Source organism: Ogataea polymorpha (genome assembly GCF_001664045.1).
Source record: "Ogataea polymorpha strain NCYC 495 leu1.1 chromosome Unknown OGAPOscaffold_2, whole genome shotgun sequence".
NCBI lineage: Eukaryota > Fungi > Ascomycota > Pichiomycetes > Pichiales > Pichiaceae > Ogataea > Ogataea polymorpha.
In genome coordinates this window covers 58,063-73,385 of record NW_017264699.1, presented here as the reverse complement: position 1 = coordinate 73,385, position 15,323 = coordinate 58,063, and the positions used below count along the sequence as shown (strand labels likewise).

Here is a 15,323-nt window from a genome sequence, read left to right as displayed (position 1 = left end):
TGCAAAAAAAACACATTTTTTGTGTTCTGCACAGTAAGCTACACGTAAGGGGGCATGCATGACGCAGCAAAGATTGCTTAATTCTATTTTAAGGCTAAACATGAGGTAATGTCTCTACTCTATGTGCTCACCTTCGTGCTTCATCTCCACCCACTCCTGGTTGTGCACTGCCACACGCTGCTGCCGGTACAAAGGCTCTATCTTCGGTATGTCCCGGCGCAAAACCGTCCGCTGGACCCAGTTTGCCAGATGCCGGGTCTGGTACGCTGCGTGCTTGTACGACGGCACATCGAACACATCGTCCAGCTCCTCCAATGCAAGGCCTTTGGTTTCAGGTAGCAGCCACAGGACAAGCAAGAACCCTACCATGTTCCACGCCGCATACCACCCGAATGCACCCTGCGGGCTAAATGCCTTCAGCAGTGACGGCCAGGTGAGAGATAAGATAAAGTTGAAGAACCAGCAAGTGGCAGTAGCAAACGACATCGTAACGTCACGCACATACAGCGCAGCACACTCTGCAGAGTACGTGAATGGCACAGGCCCCTCGGAAGAAGCGTAGACGATTGTAAACAAGTAGATGCCCAGGGCGATGACCCCCACCCTGGCCTTCTCGTCGGGGATCCAAAACGCAAAGCCTGCCAGAAGTAGGAAGACGGACATGAGCGGGAAGGAGAAAAGAAGCAGCGTGCGGCGGCCAAACCTGTCAATCGAGAAAAAAGCCGGCAGGGCAAACACCCAGTTGATCATGCCGTACCCCCACGAAGCTAGCAGCGCGTCTCTTTCGGAAAATCCCGATTCTTTGAAGATCGACGACGAGTAGTATGCAATGACGTTGATGCCGCAAAATTGCTGCATGAACATCACCACCCAGGCACCAACGACCCCGTTTCTATTTCTTCTCACGGTGAATATCTCCTTGACTTTAGTCCAGAAGGGCACCTCGTAGGAGCTCTCCTCCAGTAGCAGCACATGTGTGTAGAAGGTGTCTCTGGCGGCCTGGAGCGGCGACTTTCTGATGCGGCTGTATGCTTCAAAGGCCTCACGGTGCCGTCCCTTGCCCATGAGCCATCTTGGCGACTCCGGACAGAACCAGACCTGGAGCATCACCAATATTGCCGGCAGTGCTGCCGAGCCAAGCATAAGCCGCCAGCCAAGGCCCTTGTGTATGGAGTGCGAAGGAACTCTATAAAATGCCAGAGACATCACATAGCCGAACATTATACCAAACGCGGTCCACACCTGCCACATCATCACTAGCGAGCCGCGGATCTTGGGCGGAGCACATTCAGACGAGTAAACGGGGATTGTAGACGATTTGGGGCCAATGCCAAACCCTAAAAAGAACCGAGAAATAAACAGATGCCACCAATTGTTCGTCAAGCCAGACCAGATGCACGTGATGGCAGAGACGAAACAGGTCCAGAAAATGGTGCCTCTTCTCGAAAGCCTCTCGTTGAGCCAGTCAGACATCCAGCACGAAATGGTTGAGCAGCACAGATACGGCGCAGAGTTGATTAGCCCTATCAGCCATGTATTTCTCTCGGTATCTTCAGCAATACCAAAATACGATGGATACTGTAGCTGGGCGCCGTTGATCACCGTCTCGTCCATGCCCTGGACGGCTGCGCCCATAGATGCCATCACAATCAGCCAGTAAAGCTGTCCTGACAGTCGCCACGGGTGCTCTGCCTCCTCGAAAAGACTCTCTTTCTCATCGTCCGAAAGAAACTCCATCGAGTTAAAGAAACTTGGTCTTCTTGCCACGGCTGCCGCTTTCGAGAATAGGTCCGGGTCCATGCCGTACTTGAAAGCGTAGTTCCTGCCCATGGTCCGGACTTGTGCCTCCGAATAATTCGACAAAACGTTGACGTCAGGTTCTAATCCATCGCTGGCGGACTTCTCTGCGTCCCAGGAGGAGGCAGAAGACCTGCCTTCTTCGCCAAAAAAGCCTAATCGGGTATCGTGTTGCCTCGACTCGTGTACTTGAGTGTCTTGGTCCATATTGTCTAAAATTTACACTTGAACCTTTTTTCTTCCTTCTTTGCATTGCTGATGCTTGCTACCAATATGCATAAGTTCAGTAATTTACTGCGCAGAAAAAAATTACATCAAAACTAGTGAGTACTTACTCAGCCTCCACATGCTCGGCCTCGCCGTGCTTCATCTCGACCCACTCGTTGTTCTTGATGGCCACACGGTGAGAATGGTACAGTGGCTCCATCTTAGGAATGTCACGGCGCAGTATCTTTCTCTGAACACCGTTCCACAGGTTCTTGGTCTGGTATCTGGCGTGCTCGGCCGCAGACACGTCGAAAACCTCGTCCAGCTCCTCCAGAGTAAGGTTTTTAGTCTCTGGCAGCAGCCACAGCACCAGGAAAAATCCAACAATATTCCAGGCGGCATACCAGCCAAAGGCTCCCTGTGGCTTGAATGCCTTCAACAGAGATGGCCAGGTAAGCGACAGAATGAAGTTGAAGAACCAGCAAGTTGCCGTGGCGAAGGACATTGTGACGTCACGAACGTAAAGAGCAGCACATTCTGCCGAGTAAGTGAATGGAACAGGGCCTTCTGACGAAGAGTAAACAATAGTGAACAGATAGATTCCGAGACAGATGACTCCGACCCGGGCGTCTTTTTTGTCCTCTGGAATCCAAAACGCGAAACCGGCTAGCAGCAAAAATGCAGCCATCATTGGGAACGCAAACAAAAGCAGCGTTCTTCTTCCGAACTTGTCGATGTTTCTAAAGGCCGGAACGGCGAACACCCAATTGAGCATGCCGAATCCCCAAGAAGCAATCAGAGCGTCACGGTCGCTGAAGCCGGACTCCTTGAAAATAGAGGACGAGTAGTATGCAATAACGTTCACGCCACAGAACTGTTGCATGAACATGACAACCCACGCACCCATAGCTCCGTTTCTGTTTCTTCTGACCGTAAACATCTCTTTCACCTTGGTCCAGAATGGCAGCTCGTACGAAGCCTCTTCTAAAAGTAGGACGTGGGAGTAGAAACAGTCTCTGGCAGCAAGAATCTCGTGTTTTCTGATTCTCAGGTACGAGTTGTATGCGTCCTTGTGCCTTTCTTTACCCATAAGCCATCTAGGGGACTCTGGGCAGAACCACACCTGGATCATGACTAGGAACGCTGGGAGCGAAGCAGAACCAAGCATCAACCGCCATCCAAGTCCCTTGTGGATATTGTGCGAAGGAACTTTGTAGAATGCCAGAGACATCACGTAGCCAAACATGATTCCAAAGGCGGTCCACATCTGCCACATCATGACCAACGAACCACGGATTTTGGCTGGAGCACATTCAGACGAGTAAACTGGCACGGTGGTAGATTTCGGACCGATTCCAAAACCCAGGAAAAATCGAGAAATGAACAGATGCCACCAGTTGTTGACGAGACCCGACCAGATGCAAGTTAGAGCCGAGATCGTGCACGTAAGGAAAATGGTTCCTCTTCTGGAAAGCTTTTCGTTCATCCAATCAGTCATCCAACACGAAATGGTAGAGCAGCACAGGTAAGGAGCGCAATTCACCAAACCCACCAGCCAGGTGTCACGGTCAGTTCCATTGTCGATGCCGAATTCGCTAGGGTAGTATAGCTGCGCACCGTTAATGACGGTCTCGTCCATACCTTGAACGGCAGCACCTAGCGAGGCCATGATAATCAGCCAGTACAACTGGCCCGACAACCTCCAAGGATGGTGGTTTTCCTCGTAGAGAGCCTCTTTTTCGCTTTCGCTGAGGAACTCCATCGAGTTGAATCTGTTGGGGGACCGAGCAACAGCCGCGGCACGGCTGAATAGCTCCGGGTCGAGGTCATATTTTAGGGCATAGTTTCGTCCCATGGCCATTACTTGCTCCTCAGAATAGTTGCTGAGGACATTGAATTCCTGGAGCAGAGATTCATCTGGTGAGTCCAAAATCTTTTCAGAAGACATTTTTGGAGGTACTGCAGGTGGGAAACACGGCCTATTTATACAACGCCAAGATGTCTCCCCTCCTACAAGTGTTTGAGTGACTAGGGATGTGTTACGTCATGGGACCTCTGTTATGCAAACTGAAATAATCTTGGCAGCAAGAAAACATGCCTTTTCCTAAATAATCGACCCCACCACAAAGCCGCACACGTCCCCGGGATGTTATTTTTTATTATAATTGTTAACCTCACAATACAGACAGAGCCCAGGTAGTTTTTCGGGACATGACAGATAATTTCGCAATTCACGTTACTACTTAATTATCTTACTCGATGTGCTTGACTTCGTTCTTGCGTGCCTCCCAATCTGAGGTCACCGCCATACGTCGTTTTGTATAAAGAGGTGGCAGAGGCTCCACGCTTTGGCGCAGCACTCTCTTGCGGAACCCGTTGAAGAGGTTTCTGGTTTGGTAGGCTGCATGTTCAACTGCTGGAACGTCAAACACCTCATCCAACTCTTCCAGCGTGAGACCCTTAGTTTCTGGCAGCAGCCACAAAACCATAAAGAACCCAGCAATGTTCCAGCCGGCGTACCAACCGAAAGCTCCCTGCGCCTTGAATGCCTTCAGCATCGATGGCCATGTCAAAGACAGAATGAAGTTGAAAAACCAGCAGGTGGCAGTAGCGAAGGACATCGTCACATCTCTGACTCTCAGCGAAGCGCATTCAGCAGAATACGTGAACGGAACTGGACCTTCCGACGAGGAGTAAACAATCGTGAACAAATAGATACCCAGGGAAATAACACCCACTTTGGCTTGTTTGTGTTCCTCGGGGATCCAAAACGCAAATCCTGCGAGCAGCAAAAAGGCAGCCATCATAGGGAAAGCAAACAGCAACAGTGTTCTACGGCCAAACTTGTCAATGGAAAAGAAGGCTGGCAGTGCAAACACCCAGTTGAGCATACCAAATCCCCAGGAAGCAATAAGAGAGTCTCTGACAGAGAATCCAGAGTCACGGAAGATCGTGGACGAATAGTATGCAATAACATTGATACCGCAGAACTGTTGCATGAACATACAGACCCAGGCACCGACAGCACCATTTCTGTTTCTTCTGACAGTGACCATTTCCTTGATTTTTGTGAAGAAGGATGCTTTCATGTCTCCTTCCTCAAGAAGCAAAAGATGACTGTAGAAGGCGTCTCTAGCCGCTTGCAGAGGAGTGTGTCTCATCTTGACGAGCGACTCGAAGGCGTCACGGTCTCTTCCTTTACCCAAGAGCCATCTTGGAGATTCGGGACAGAATGGAATTTGCGCAAGAATTATGATCGAAGGCAGACAAGCAGAACCCAGCATCAGACGCCATTGAAGACCTTCGGAGATCCCGCGATCTGGCACCTTGTAGAAGGCAAGTCCAAAGACATCTCCCAGCATGATTCCAAACGCAGTCCAGATTTGCCAGTTCATCACCAGAGAGCCTCTGATTTTGGCTGGAGCACACTCGGAGGAGTAAACGGGAACAGTGGTCGAGTTAGGACCAATAGCGAAGCCTAGGAAAAATCTGGCAATAAACAGATGCCACCACGTGTTGGTCAGAGCAGACCAGATACAACAGAGAGTACCCCAAATACTGCACAAGAAGATCACACCACGTCTGGAAAATTTGTTGTTAAGGTAGTCTGTGCACCACACAGACATTGTGGCACAGCAGAGGTATGGAGCGCAGTTGACAAGACCCACGAGCCAAGTGTCGTGGTCGGAGCCGCTTCCAATGCCGAGTTTCCCAGGATAGTAAAGGTTGGCACCGTTAATCACGGTTTCATCCATTCCCTGCACACATGCGGCCATGGAGGCCGTGGAGACAAGCCAGTAGAGGGTTTTCGGCAATTTCCACGGGTGATGGATCTCGTCGTACAGAGCCTTTTTTTCCTCTTCAGTGAGGAAGTCCATGGAGTTGAACTTGGAAGGGCTTCTGGCAATGGCAGCAGCGTGCGCAAAAAGTTCCTCATCAAGGTCGTTTTGTCTCGCGTAGGCGCGTCCGAGATTCATCACCTCTTCCTCGCTATATTGCGAAAGAACGTTTTGATCAACTGGCTCAGCCAGACCGGTGCCGTCCTCACTGGTGGAGGCAAAGAGGCCGTTCTCATGAGGAGAGTCAGAGAGTTTTTCGGAAGACATTCTGTAAACCGAGATTATAGAGTTGTTTTTCGAACGCGGCACTTTATATATACTGTTCTGACCATCTTGGGTCGCAGATCTTACCTGTGAAAAGCGGATTATATTCCTGGAGAATCCATTGTTTTTAGGCAAAGGGGGCTTTATTTGTTTGCGGAGGAGTGGGCATGTCTATGGAATGGAACACCCGAGAGCTTGGAAAGTACTTGGAAGATGGTGGTTTACTATTTTCTTCCGTTGCGGAAGCATGAAAGCGCAAGCCGAGATCTCAACGTCGCTTGGCAAGAATCGGCCCCTCTTTTTCTGGCGTACACAGCATGGTGGGTTATTTTGTCAAGTACCGAGACCTCTCCAACCAGGATTATGACGATTTTTCTGGGGACCCACTTCAGGTTTCCCCAAAAAAACTATTCTACGGAATTCCACAAACAATAGAAAATTTCATCATCACCCAAAAATTTCCCTGCCTACCGGGACACAACTCCACTCCATTGGAATTCCGTGGTATGGAGACTCTCTGTTTTATGACGTCATCGACAGAAATAAGCTTATGCGTTCGAACTTATCTATTTACACATATTCTAATGCCTTAGCTTCTTGGCCCTCAACTCGGCTAGTTCGACTTGTACGCGGTCAATCTCGAGTCGCAATTTTTGGTTGATTTTGTCTATTTCGGCATTTTTCTCATTGTTTACCTTAATCACCTCGAAATTAGACAATTGGGCATTTAGCTTCCGTTCGCATTCGTTCCACTTCAACCTCAACTGTCCATTGTTTGCTTCCAGCTTTTTGATCATTGTTTGGTTGCTGAATCGTTCCTCGTTCAGCTGCCTGTAGTTATTGAGCAACTCCGTATACTGTTTCCTCTTTGTCTCTAGTTCTTCCTGCAATTTGTGCAATTTATTTTGCTCACGGAGCAGATCGTGGGGCTCTTTGAGTGGCTCGTTTAGAAGCTCATATTCGTGATCGTCCCATATGAGCTGACTCTCAATACCACTCTTTGGTTTGCCACCACATAGCATACTAGCAACATCGCCGACAATCGAGTCAAATCCGTAGACTACCACCCGGTGGACCACCAAATCGAGCTCCTGTGCCGTTAGCGGCTTCCAGAAGTTGACGCTTTCTAGCTGTTTCTGCACGAAATCCGCAACATCCCTGTGCTTTTCGTGCCAACTTATTAACATTGACGCGTTTGTCCTCTCTGTGGAGCGCAGAACCATGAACACCCATCTCGTCATGTCTATCTTGCTATACAGCTTGGCAAGGATAAACGTGATTTCTGGGTCCTGAAGACGACTGTGGATGAATAGGACGAGCGGGGGCAGCGACTTGGTCCCTAGTTTGCCGCACACAGATGCCAGTTGGGGTAAAACAGATTCGGATTCGATTTGAGCCGACTCGAGCTGTGCCAGTAGTTCCGGATTGCTGACTGTGATAGGGCCAAATTTCTTCAGTTTCATGCTCTTTAGCCAGAGCTTGTATACCGTGGGCTGGTCCGGGTTGTTGAAGTTCTTGGCCTCCACCTCGCTTCTAACCTCTATCAAATGGTCTTCTGCATTCAATTGGTTGTAGTATTCGCCATCCGGGATTTTTAAGTCTTCCGGAAGCTCATAAAACAGACCTACAACTCGGGATGTTTGGTTTTCCAACAGGAAATCCAGCGTTTTCTGATGAAGACTTGTAGTATCACAAGCAGGGTCAGCAGGCGGCCTTGAATTTGCGCCCTGTTTCGGGACCCTTGGAGACCCAATCGGTGTAGTTAGTTCAAAATCATCCGTGGATATACGATCCAGGCCGTACTTCTTTGAACGAGGTGGCCTATGCGGCAAGGCCGGAGGGTGATCCCCTGTATGATCATCTGAAGCATGCACACTAGTGACAGTTGTGTGGCCCTGATGACGGGCTGGTAGAGGCGGACTCATTGAAACTGGCATATTGGTCAAGGCAACAGCAGCGTCTGTTGCGGAAGGTTGATTGGACGACTCGTTCCTGTCAGACATTTTGTGTCAAAGGAAGAATAGTATATATTTGTATTTTTGACCCGGTGTAGAGATGAGCTGAAGAGTGCGGTGATTGAGACAGCTGAGCGGAGTGCTCTTGGTAAAAGGTGCTCCGCGCCGCCACCGACGGAGCTGAGCAATGGAGATCTGCTCAACTGTTCAAGCAAGAGTGGTTGCTGGTTGCGGTTCTTTGTTGGTCAGTGATCACAGAGATCGTCTATGTGAAGGGAACTTTGTGATGTGAATATCACACACCAGGCCTATCATAGCTATAGAAATTGCAATCCGCTGATCAATAGCTAACTACTCTTCTCTCTACGTAGGTGGTATCAGGAAAGCAGACTAGCTCTTTTTATGCACGCTGTTCCGTATGCACATAAATTTTTTTTAATTTTTTTTTTGCTTGAAATATTTCCCATGTCGAATATCATTAACATAGAGCACGATCGGGTCAGTAATACCACGGCGACCGACTTTCCGGGGTATTCTGCAAATGGAGAGTATGCTTGGGATTTGGAGAATTTCAAGAAGAACTTCCAGCTCAATATCTCCTACCTCACACAGAGAACTGCCAACTTTGATTTGGTGGGGATTGACACATCTATTGCCAATGCTTTCCGCCGTATCATGATCGCTGAGGTGCCTTCTGTTGCAGCAGAGTATGTGTACATCTTTAATAACACTTCGGTCATCCAGGACGAAGTTCTCGCACATAGAATTGGTCTCGTGCCTTTGAAGGTCGATCCAGACATGCTTACCTGGATCGACCCAAATGCAGAGGAGGAAGATAAGTTCACGGACGAAAATACTATTGTGTTGTCTCTGGATGTGGCATGCACGAAAAATCCGAATGCCATCCCCGGAAACAACGACCCAGAGAATCTATACAGAAATTCCAACGTTTATGCCAGAGACCTCAAATTCGAGCCAAATGGACGCCAGGTCACCCAGTTCGCTAACTGTCCCGTTGTTCCTTGTGATCCAGACATCTTAATTGCGAAACTGCGTCCAAACCAGGAGATCTCGCTCAGAGTTCACTGTGTTCTAGGCATTGGAGCTGATCACGCCAAGTTCTCTCCAGTCAGCACTGCATCCTATAGATTGCTTCCAACGATTGACATACTAGAGCCGATAACGGGCGACGACGCGGTGAAGTTCCAGAAATGCTTCCCTTCCGGCGTTATTGGCATTGACTCCAACGGTGCAGCATACGTTGCCGACGCTAGAAAAGACACCGTTTCAAGGGAAGTTTTGAGACACAAGGAGTTTGAAGGAAAGGTAAAGCTGGGTCGGAAAAGAGACCATTTCATATTCAACGTTGAGTCAACAGGCGCCATGCCTCCAGAAGAGATTTTCTACAAATCTATCAGAGTTCTCAAGACAAAGGCCGAGTACCTGCGTAACTGTCCTATTGGAAATATGTAATTTACTAATAGAATCCCCCTCAGACCCCCAGTCGTGGCATCATCTCGCTCAATGACGGTCTTGGTGCTTGCGCGCGTTCTATAAGATTCACGTACTGGACTATCTTCACGACGTCGATCGACGCGACGACGTCGCTGTCCTCGGCACTGTTCAAATCCTGCTTGACAAAGTTCATGCTGTAGAGCGAAAATTGCAGTGCCACCAGCACAAAATCCCACAACAGCAGGTACAACAGCTTCGAGAACCATCCTTCGAACCTGTTCTCCCCCATAATATTTATGATGTATGCACCGTACGATATGCTTTGACCCAAACCTGCGCGCGCTGAAAATGCAATGTGGACTATCAGGCCTAACACGTTGAATGCTAGCCCCAATGACAACACTTTCTGTGCAAGTATCCGCTGAATCGCGGGTGTAAGCACTGCTGACGCTTCTATGCTGTTTGGAGGGTGGCCAAGCATGAACTGCTGGAAGCCTCGCAGCAAGAGTAGTATCAGGTTCTCATCAGCAAGATAGAGTATTATGAGCGCCAGATAGCATGAGATGTCAAGCCTCGTGGTAAGATTCTTCCTGTGTTCTATTTTCCTTGCTTTTATGACCCGTTCATCGTTCATCGAAAGTTGTCTTTCCAATTCCGCTCGTATTTTCATAAATAGGCAAAAGGAGTCAGGTTACAAAAAAAAATTGAAGACTTAGTGTTAGGTAATCAAGCCTTTCTTTAAACAAGCCAGTGGAGACGAGTTCATTGAGAGACTTGAGACCGCTAATCTTGTGTGTGACAATTAGCTAGAGTATTTTACATACGACTACTTCGTTAGCCTCAAACATTCACGCCCCATGTATATTCGTTCTTATGAATTACTCTATATTATTCCCACCTATTTAAGTCTACAGATTCAATCAAATCACCACCCAGGAGCGCAATTTGACTGAGCAGAGAATGTTTATTAAGTTTGAGCTGCTCATCATCGGTAGGCTCGACATCGTAGCCAACGTTAACCCGAAACTTCTTTTTGGAATTTCCTATCACTGGGTTCAGTATGCCAGCGATAACGTTGCAACGGCCTTCTTTTCTGAGTCCGGTGTACTTCCCGCACGAGATGAGCATCACGTTACTGAAGCGAGCCCTCAACTCGCTACAGAATGCAGGAACTGGGTCCTGTTCGGAAGAAATGTCATCGGAGGCCACCAACGACGTGGCCACCAGATTTTTGAATTTGTTTTCTGGCAAGATACCAGACTTTGAGGCCAGCTCGACAGGCGTTCTGATCTTTAGCACAATATCATAATCTTTCAGCGCCGGAGTGAATATTAGGTTCAAAGTTTTCTGGTTAAGCGTCTTGCTGACAGCGGCCACGGCAGCCTTACTGAGAGCAGTCAGTCTTGTCGCAATAGGCAGAGAAAGACCAAACGACCACAATTTTCCAGAAGGGTCCTCTTTAGATGCCACAAATAGCTGTGTCCTGATAGCCTGTGGATCCTCCTTGCGCAGTTTGCTGAAGTTTCCGCTAATTGTCTGGTAAGTCTGGACAGTCAATTGTTCTGAGACGAGATCAATGTAGTTTCCGCTTTTCTCAAGATCTTTTGCAAGATCAAGAACAAGTGGTTCCTCCTTCCAGTTCCATTGACTCAAGAACTGTAAGGTGCGAAGGAAGCCAGCCTCGACGCTGGCAGGAACAGAGTATGGAGCAGGGTCCACAAACACCTTCATCACCAGAAGCTCGACAAGCTCGTCATTGAAATGGGACAGAAGAAGCTGCGCGTCAAGCCAGCGCTTAAAAAGACGTACTGTGGCAGAATAAAATGGGAAGTACGTGCTTAGAGAGGCGATGGCCCGGTGATGCTTGACGGAGCCCATGTATCTCTGATTAAATGCCAAATAAATGTCAGCAACGGTCTTACGTTGCTTTTCGGGAGCGTTCTCGATAGCACGAAGATATAGTACTTCGTCACGCTCGGTTAAAACTCGGAAGCTGAATCCGTAACCATCTGGCGAGAGCACACGTAGAACTTTGATTTCGGTGTTGTAAGGAACAGAAGTGCGATCTTCTTCCAAGTAGGACTTGTAGTTTGTATTTTTGGCGAGATAATCGTTGATCTTTAGAAGGAATGCAGTTTTTGTTTGCTCGAGAGCTAACAGCTCGTCTGGCCATTTTGTCGACGACTCAAATTGTAGAATCGACTCGTTGAAGAAGTCTGGGTTCGACACGGCATAAGGAACGGGCAGTATTAGGGAGGTGTTTCGCAAAGCGGACGAAGCTGGCAAAATGGACTTGACACTCAGCGGGAGGTCTATTTTATTCAGAACTTTGCATAACTCGGAGTAGGAGTTTTTCAGCTGCTGGAAATTGGACGGAATTAGCTGCATCAAATTCGAGGTCAGTGGCACAGGCAGCATCTTCCAGAACCTGTCTGTATTAAAGTCGAGTTTTGCACTGGAGCTGATATGAAGCTCAAATACGTATTTCAGAATAGACACCACCGTAAGCTCATTGGCAGGCCACAGACAACTGTACTGTATATTTCCATTTTTGTACTTTCTGACTTGAGCTTTTGCGCCCCAAAAGGAGCGAAACCGAATAGCGTTTTCCTCATCATTATGGAGAGGGCCTTTGGTGATTTTCTTTTCACACTCGGTCGCGTTCAAATACAGTCCGATCTCGACCTGTTTATCCTGGGTGTCAGGACGCCTCTTTTGAATGCCCCATTTGTCCTCAGTATTGGAAAGTCTAACAACAACATGAGTAGCTCTTTCAGCCAATGCACGGGAGACCAGTCTGTGGACTTTGCTGCATACAAAATTCTCGTATGTCAGGAAAGTGATTTTCTCTATAGGACCAAATTTGTCTTGCTGGTTCAAATCTTTCAATGGAACCGACACAAACATGTCATATTGTAAGTACTTTTGTGTGTTTTTGTAGATAAATGTCTGTTTAAAGCGGTCTTGCACAACATCGTTCAAGAGGTCCAGTGTCTCACTTGCTTGCTTTTTCAACGCTTGGTAGGAAGAAGCCGTCATTTTCCACAGAATGTTGATCTTGGTAGTCTTGTCGAACAGAGTTGGGATGTTAAATCCGCCCTTTTTGTAAATTGAGCCACTATCGCCAACAATGGAACTGAATGAAAGATACCCGTCGTCGACGAGGTCCTGCGTGGCCAAGTACTTGATCGTCCCTTTAAATAGCTGGTAACTAGAGTAACCGTGGAGCAACACCTTGTTCCCGTTCTCACCACCGCCCGCCAAAAGCGCAGCCATCAGTACAGCAAACTCAAAATGTCCAAAACCGCCTTTATTAAAATGGGAGCCAAAGCCACGTTGTCTCAGCCAGAGCTTTCCTAGCACCGTCGCATCTCTAAAGGAGTCGGTGGTCTTCTTTGTGGCGTATAGGTACTTGAGATAGTATTTGTAGGTTGTGGAAGACAGGATGGAAGAGTTGTACAGAGGCGTTGGAGGTAGCTCGTCGTCGGTTTGAATGCGGACACAGTTCCTATCGGGAAGAAGTTTTTTGCTTTCGAACAACCCATACTCGAATCCGACCAGAAGCCTGATTCTAAAGTTTGTATCCTCAAATACTAGATCGTTGTCGTGAACTTTATCTGGCGTGACACTATCTATCCTGATGCTTGGACACAATCTATCGCCATTCACGTACTCGTAGGATATTCTAACCGGCAGGTGATTTTTTGCCGTTAGCGTGATCAGCTGGTCTGCAAGGTATGCAATATAGAAAGCTCTTTTGTAGAGAGCTTTGTAATTTAGATAGTCTTTAGGCTGGAACATGGATTTAGACATGGTGAGAGAAACGTCGACTGCCATGCCATCTGGCTGCTGGATGCCAGTTTTCAAACCAAACGACCCAACCAGTGAAACGTCTGTTGGAGACTCGTATTGCAGTTTGTAGTTGATTGAGGTAGGCTTGGGATCAGGGAATGGTATTGCAACCTCGTTTTTCGACTTTTCGAAATAGCTCTCAGCCTCCTCCAGAGAATATGCCTTTGAGGCGGGAATGGACTGAATAATTTCATAAAGCCGGTGAAGAACACGCTCAATCAACTTACAGTGCGAGTCTTTGAGACGCAGTTCCTTCACAAGCTCGTCGATCTGAAGCTTGAAGATGTTGGACTTGAACAGTTCAGCCGTTTCTCGGGCAATCTGAACATCCTGCGAGGTTATCTGGGCTTTCTTGTGAGGTCTGTGGTTCACCTCGACTGCCGCAGGACCCTGGTCAGTGTCATTGACGCCCGATTCTGGCTCTCTGTCTCTTTTAACCATAAAGAAGATTTGGTAAAAATTTTAGAGTAGTGTAAAGCACATAACTCAACAGAGGACCGTCACAATCTGCTAGGTTGTGCTCCTTATCGCTGTTTTCTAGTGATATCGAAGGCACCAGGGACATCTGGGCATGTATCCCAATGATTCTCCCTGACACTCATACCCCAAGAATGAGGTCCGAACCTAATCCGACGACGGGTGCCTCTGGTCTCAGGTGTAGACGAGGAAATTTGTGTCCTTAATTATTATTTTGCTTAAGATATGCTACGAATCCACGATCCAAGAATTGTCACCAGGACCGTGCTTTTAGGTGGCAGACTGTGTGCTGGGCAATCAGTGCCCTTGAATTACTCTCTGGGCTTGCGCTTCAACTCTTCGGCCCCGAAACCCACCGTCTGGCAGAAAGTAAAGCACGAGGCCCAACACTACTGGGCAGGTACCAAGTTGTTGGGCATGGAAATCAAAATCTCGTCCAAATTGGTGCTCAAAGCGGCTTCTGGCTACGAGCTCACAAGAAGAGAGTACAGACAGCTACAGAGAACCACCTCGGATGTTCTTCGATTGTTCCCGTTTGCCATGTTTGTGCTGATTCCGTTTGCCGAACTGCTGTTACCTGTTGCCCTTAAACTATTTCCAAATCTGCTACCTTCCACTTATGAATCAAAGACCGACAAAGAGAAGAATCTCAAGAAGTTGCGGATCACGAGAACTAAGGTGAGTGAAATCCTGAGGACCCAGGCCAAACATATAAAACTTCCTTCCACCATTACCGAGGAACAGCGTGCGGACTACAAGGATCTTTACCTGAAATTAAAAAGCGGCCGGTCTCAGGAGATTAGCAAAGAGCAGCTACTGCGTGTGGCTAAGCTCTTCAAAGACGACTTGATTCTGGATAATGTTTCGAGAGGTATTTTAATTGCTATGGCAAAGTACATCAATTTGCGCCCATTTGGCACCGACCAAATTTTGCGGTACCGTATCCGGCACAAGATGCTCAAGATCAAGAAGGATGACAAGCTGATTGACTACGAGGGTGTCAAGTCCCTATCTCCGGCAGAACTTCTAGTTGCATGTGGCTCCCGTGGAATTCGTACTGCAGATACTCCCCCGGAGAGGTTGCGTGAACTGCTGCAGATCTGGCTTGATATGCGATTACGTGAGAAAATCCCGTCCACTCTTATGATCCTTGCCAACGCATATTCGTACGGCAATACTGAGAACTACTCTCATTACGAAGCACTGAAAAATGTTCTCAACTCGCTGCCTGAAGAGTTCTACCACGAGCAGGAGTTGCATGTCGATGACGAGAAGGCCACGTTTGAGCAACGTATGAATGTGCTGAAAGAACAGGAGCATTTGATTGAGAGCGAGAACGTGGAGGAGAAGGACCAGAAGGTTATTGTCAAGGACAAGCTGAGTTTGGACGATGAAGACAAGAAACCGGAAGAGGATGAGAAGAAATCGGAACAAAAGTAGACGTTGTAGAAATTATTTATGTAAATGGAATCACAAC

At 47.9% G+C, this 15,323-nt stretch overlaps 6 protein-coding genes across 6 annotated transcripts; 2 read left to right on the top strand and 4 right to left on the bottom strand.

The window, feature by feature from the left end:
- Positions 1-57: 57 nt before the first annotated feature.
- Positions 58-3,952, bottom strand: OGAPODRAFT_97513 (uncharacterized protein; the record flags this gene model as incomplete). The annotated part of the gene is made up of 2 exons (XM_018357957.1): positions 58-1,550; positions 3,553-3,952. 2 exons carry the CDS (start codon positions 3,950-3,952, stop codon positions 115-117), a joined length of 1,836 nt encoding a protein of 611 aa, XP_018211892.1. The 3' UTR covers positions 58-114.
- A 244-nt stretch (positions 3,953-4,196) lies between these two features.
- Positions 4,197-6,707, bottom strand: OGAPODRAFT_15505 (uncharacterized protein). The gene has a single exon (XM_018353777.1). It carries the CDS (start codon positions 6,108-6,110, stop codon positions 4,257-4,259), a length of 1,854 nt encoding a protein of 617 aa, XP_018211891.1. The 5' UTR covers positions 6,111-6,707; the 3' UTR covers positions 4,197-4,256.
- Positions 6,689-8,110, bottom strand: OGAPODRAFT_11464 (uncharacterized protein; the record flags this gene model as incomplete). The annotated part of the gene is made up of 1 exon (XM_018353278.1): positions 6,689-8,110. One exon carries the CDS (start codon positions 8,108-8,110, stop codon positions 6,689-6,691), a length of 1,422 nt encoding a protein of 473 aa, XP_018211890.1.
- Positions 8,111-8,527: 417 nt separating this feature from the next.
- On the top strand, positions 8,528-10,168 carry OGAPODRAFT_75067 (uncharacterized protein; the record flags this gene model as incomplete). Its single annotated transcript, XM_018355969.1, has 1 exon — positions 8,528-10,168. One exon carries the CDS (start codon positions 8,528-8,530, stop codon positions 9,533-9,535), a length of 1,008 nt encoding a protein of 335 aa, XP_018211889.1. The 3' UTR covers positions 9,536-10,168.
- Positions 10,169-10,384: 216 nt separating this feature from the next.
- On the bottom strand, positions 10,385-13,409 carry OGAPODRAFT_15504 (uncharacterized protein). Its single transcript, XM_018353776.1, has one exon. The coding sequence runs from the start codon at positions 13,328-13,330 to the stop codon at positions 10,406-10,408; it is 2,925 nt and encodes a 974-aa protein (XP_018211888.1). The 5' UTR covers positions 13,331-13,409; the 3' UTR covers positions 10,385-10,405.
- An 803-nt stretch (positions 13,410-14,212) lies between these two features.
- OGAPODRAFT_37314 (uncharacterized protein) lies at positions 14,213-15,247 on the top strand (the record flags this gene model as incomplete). Its single annotated transcript, XM_018355336.1, has 1 exon — positions 14,213-15,247. A coding segment is annotated over one exon (1,035 nt), but the record flags the coding sequence as incomplete, so codon positions are not given.
- Positions 15,248-15,323: the final 76 nt, after the last annotated feature.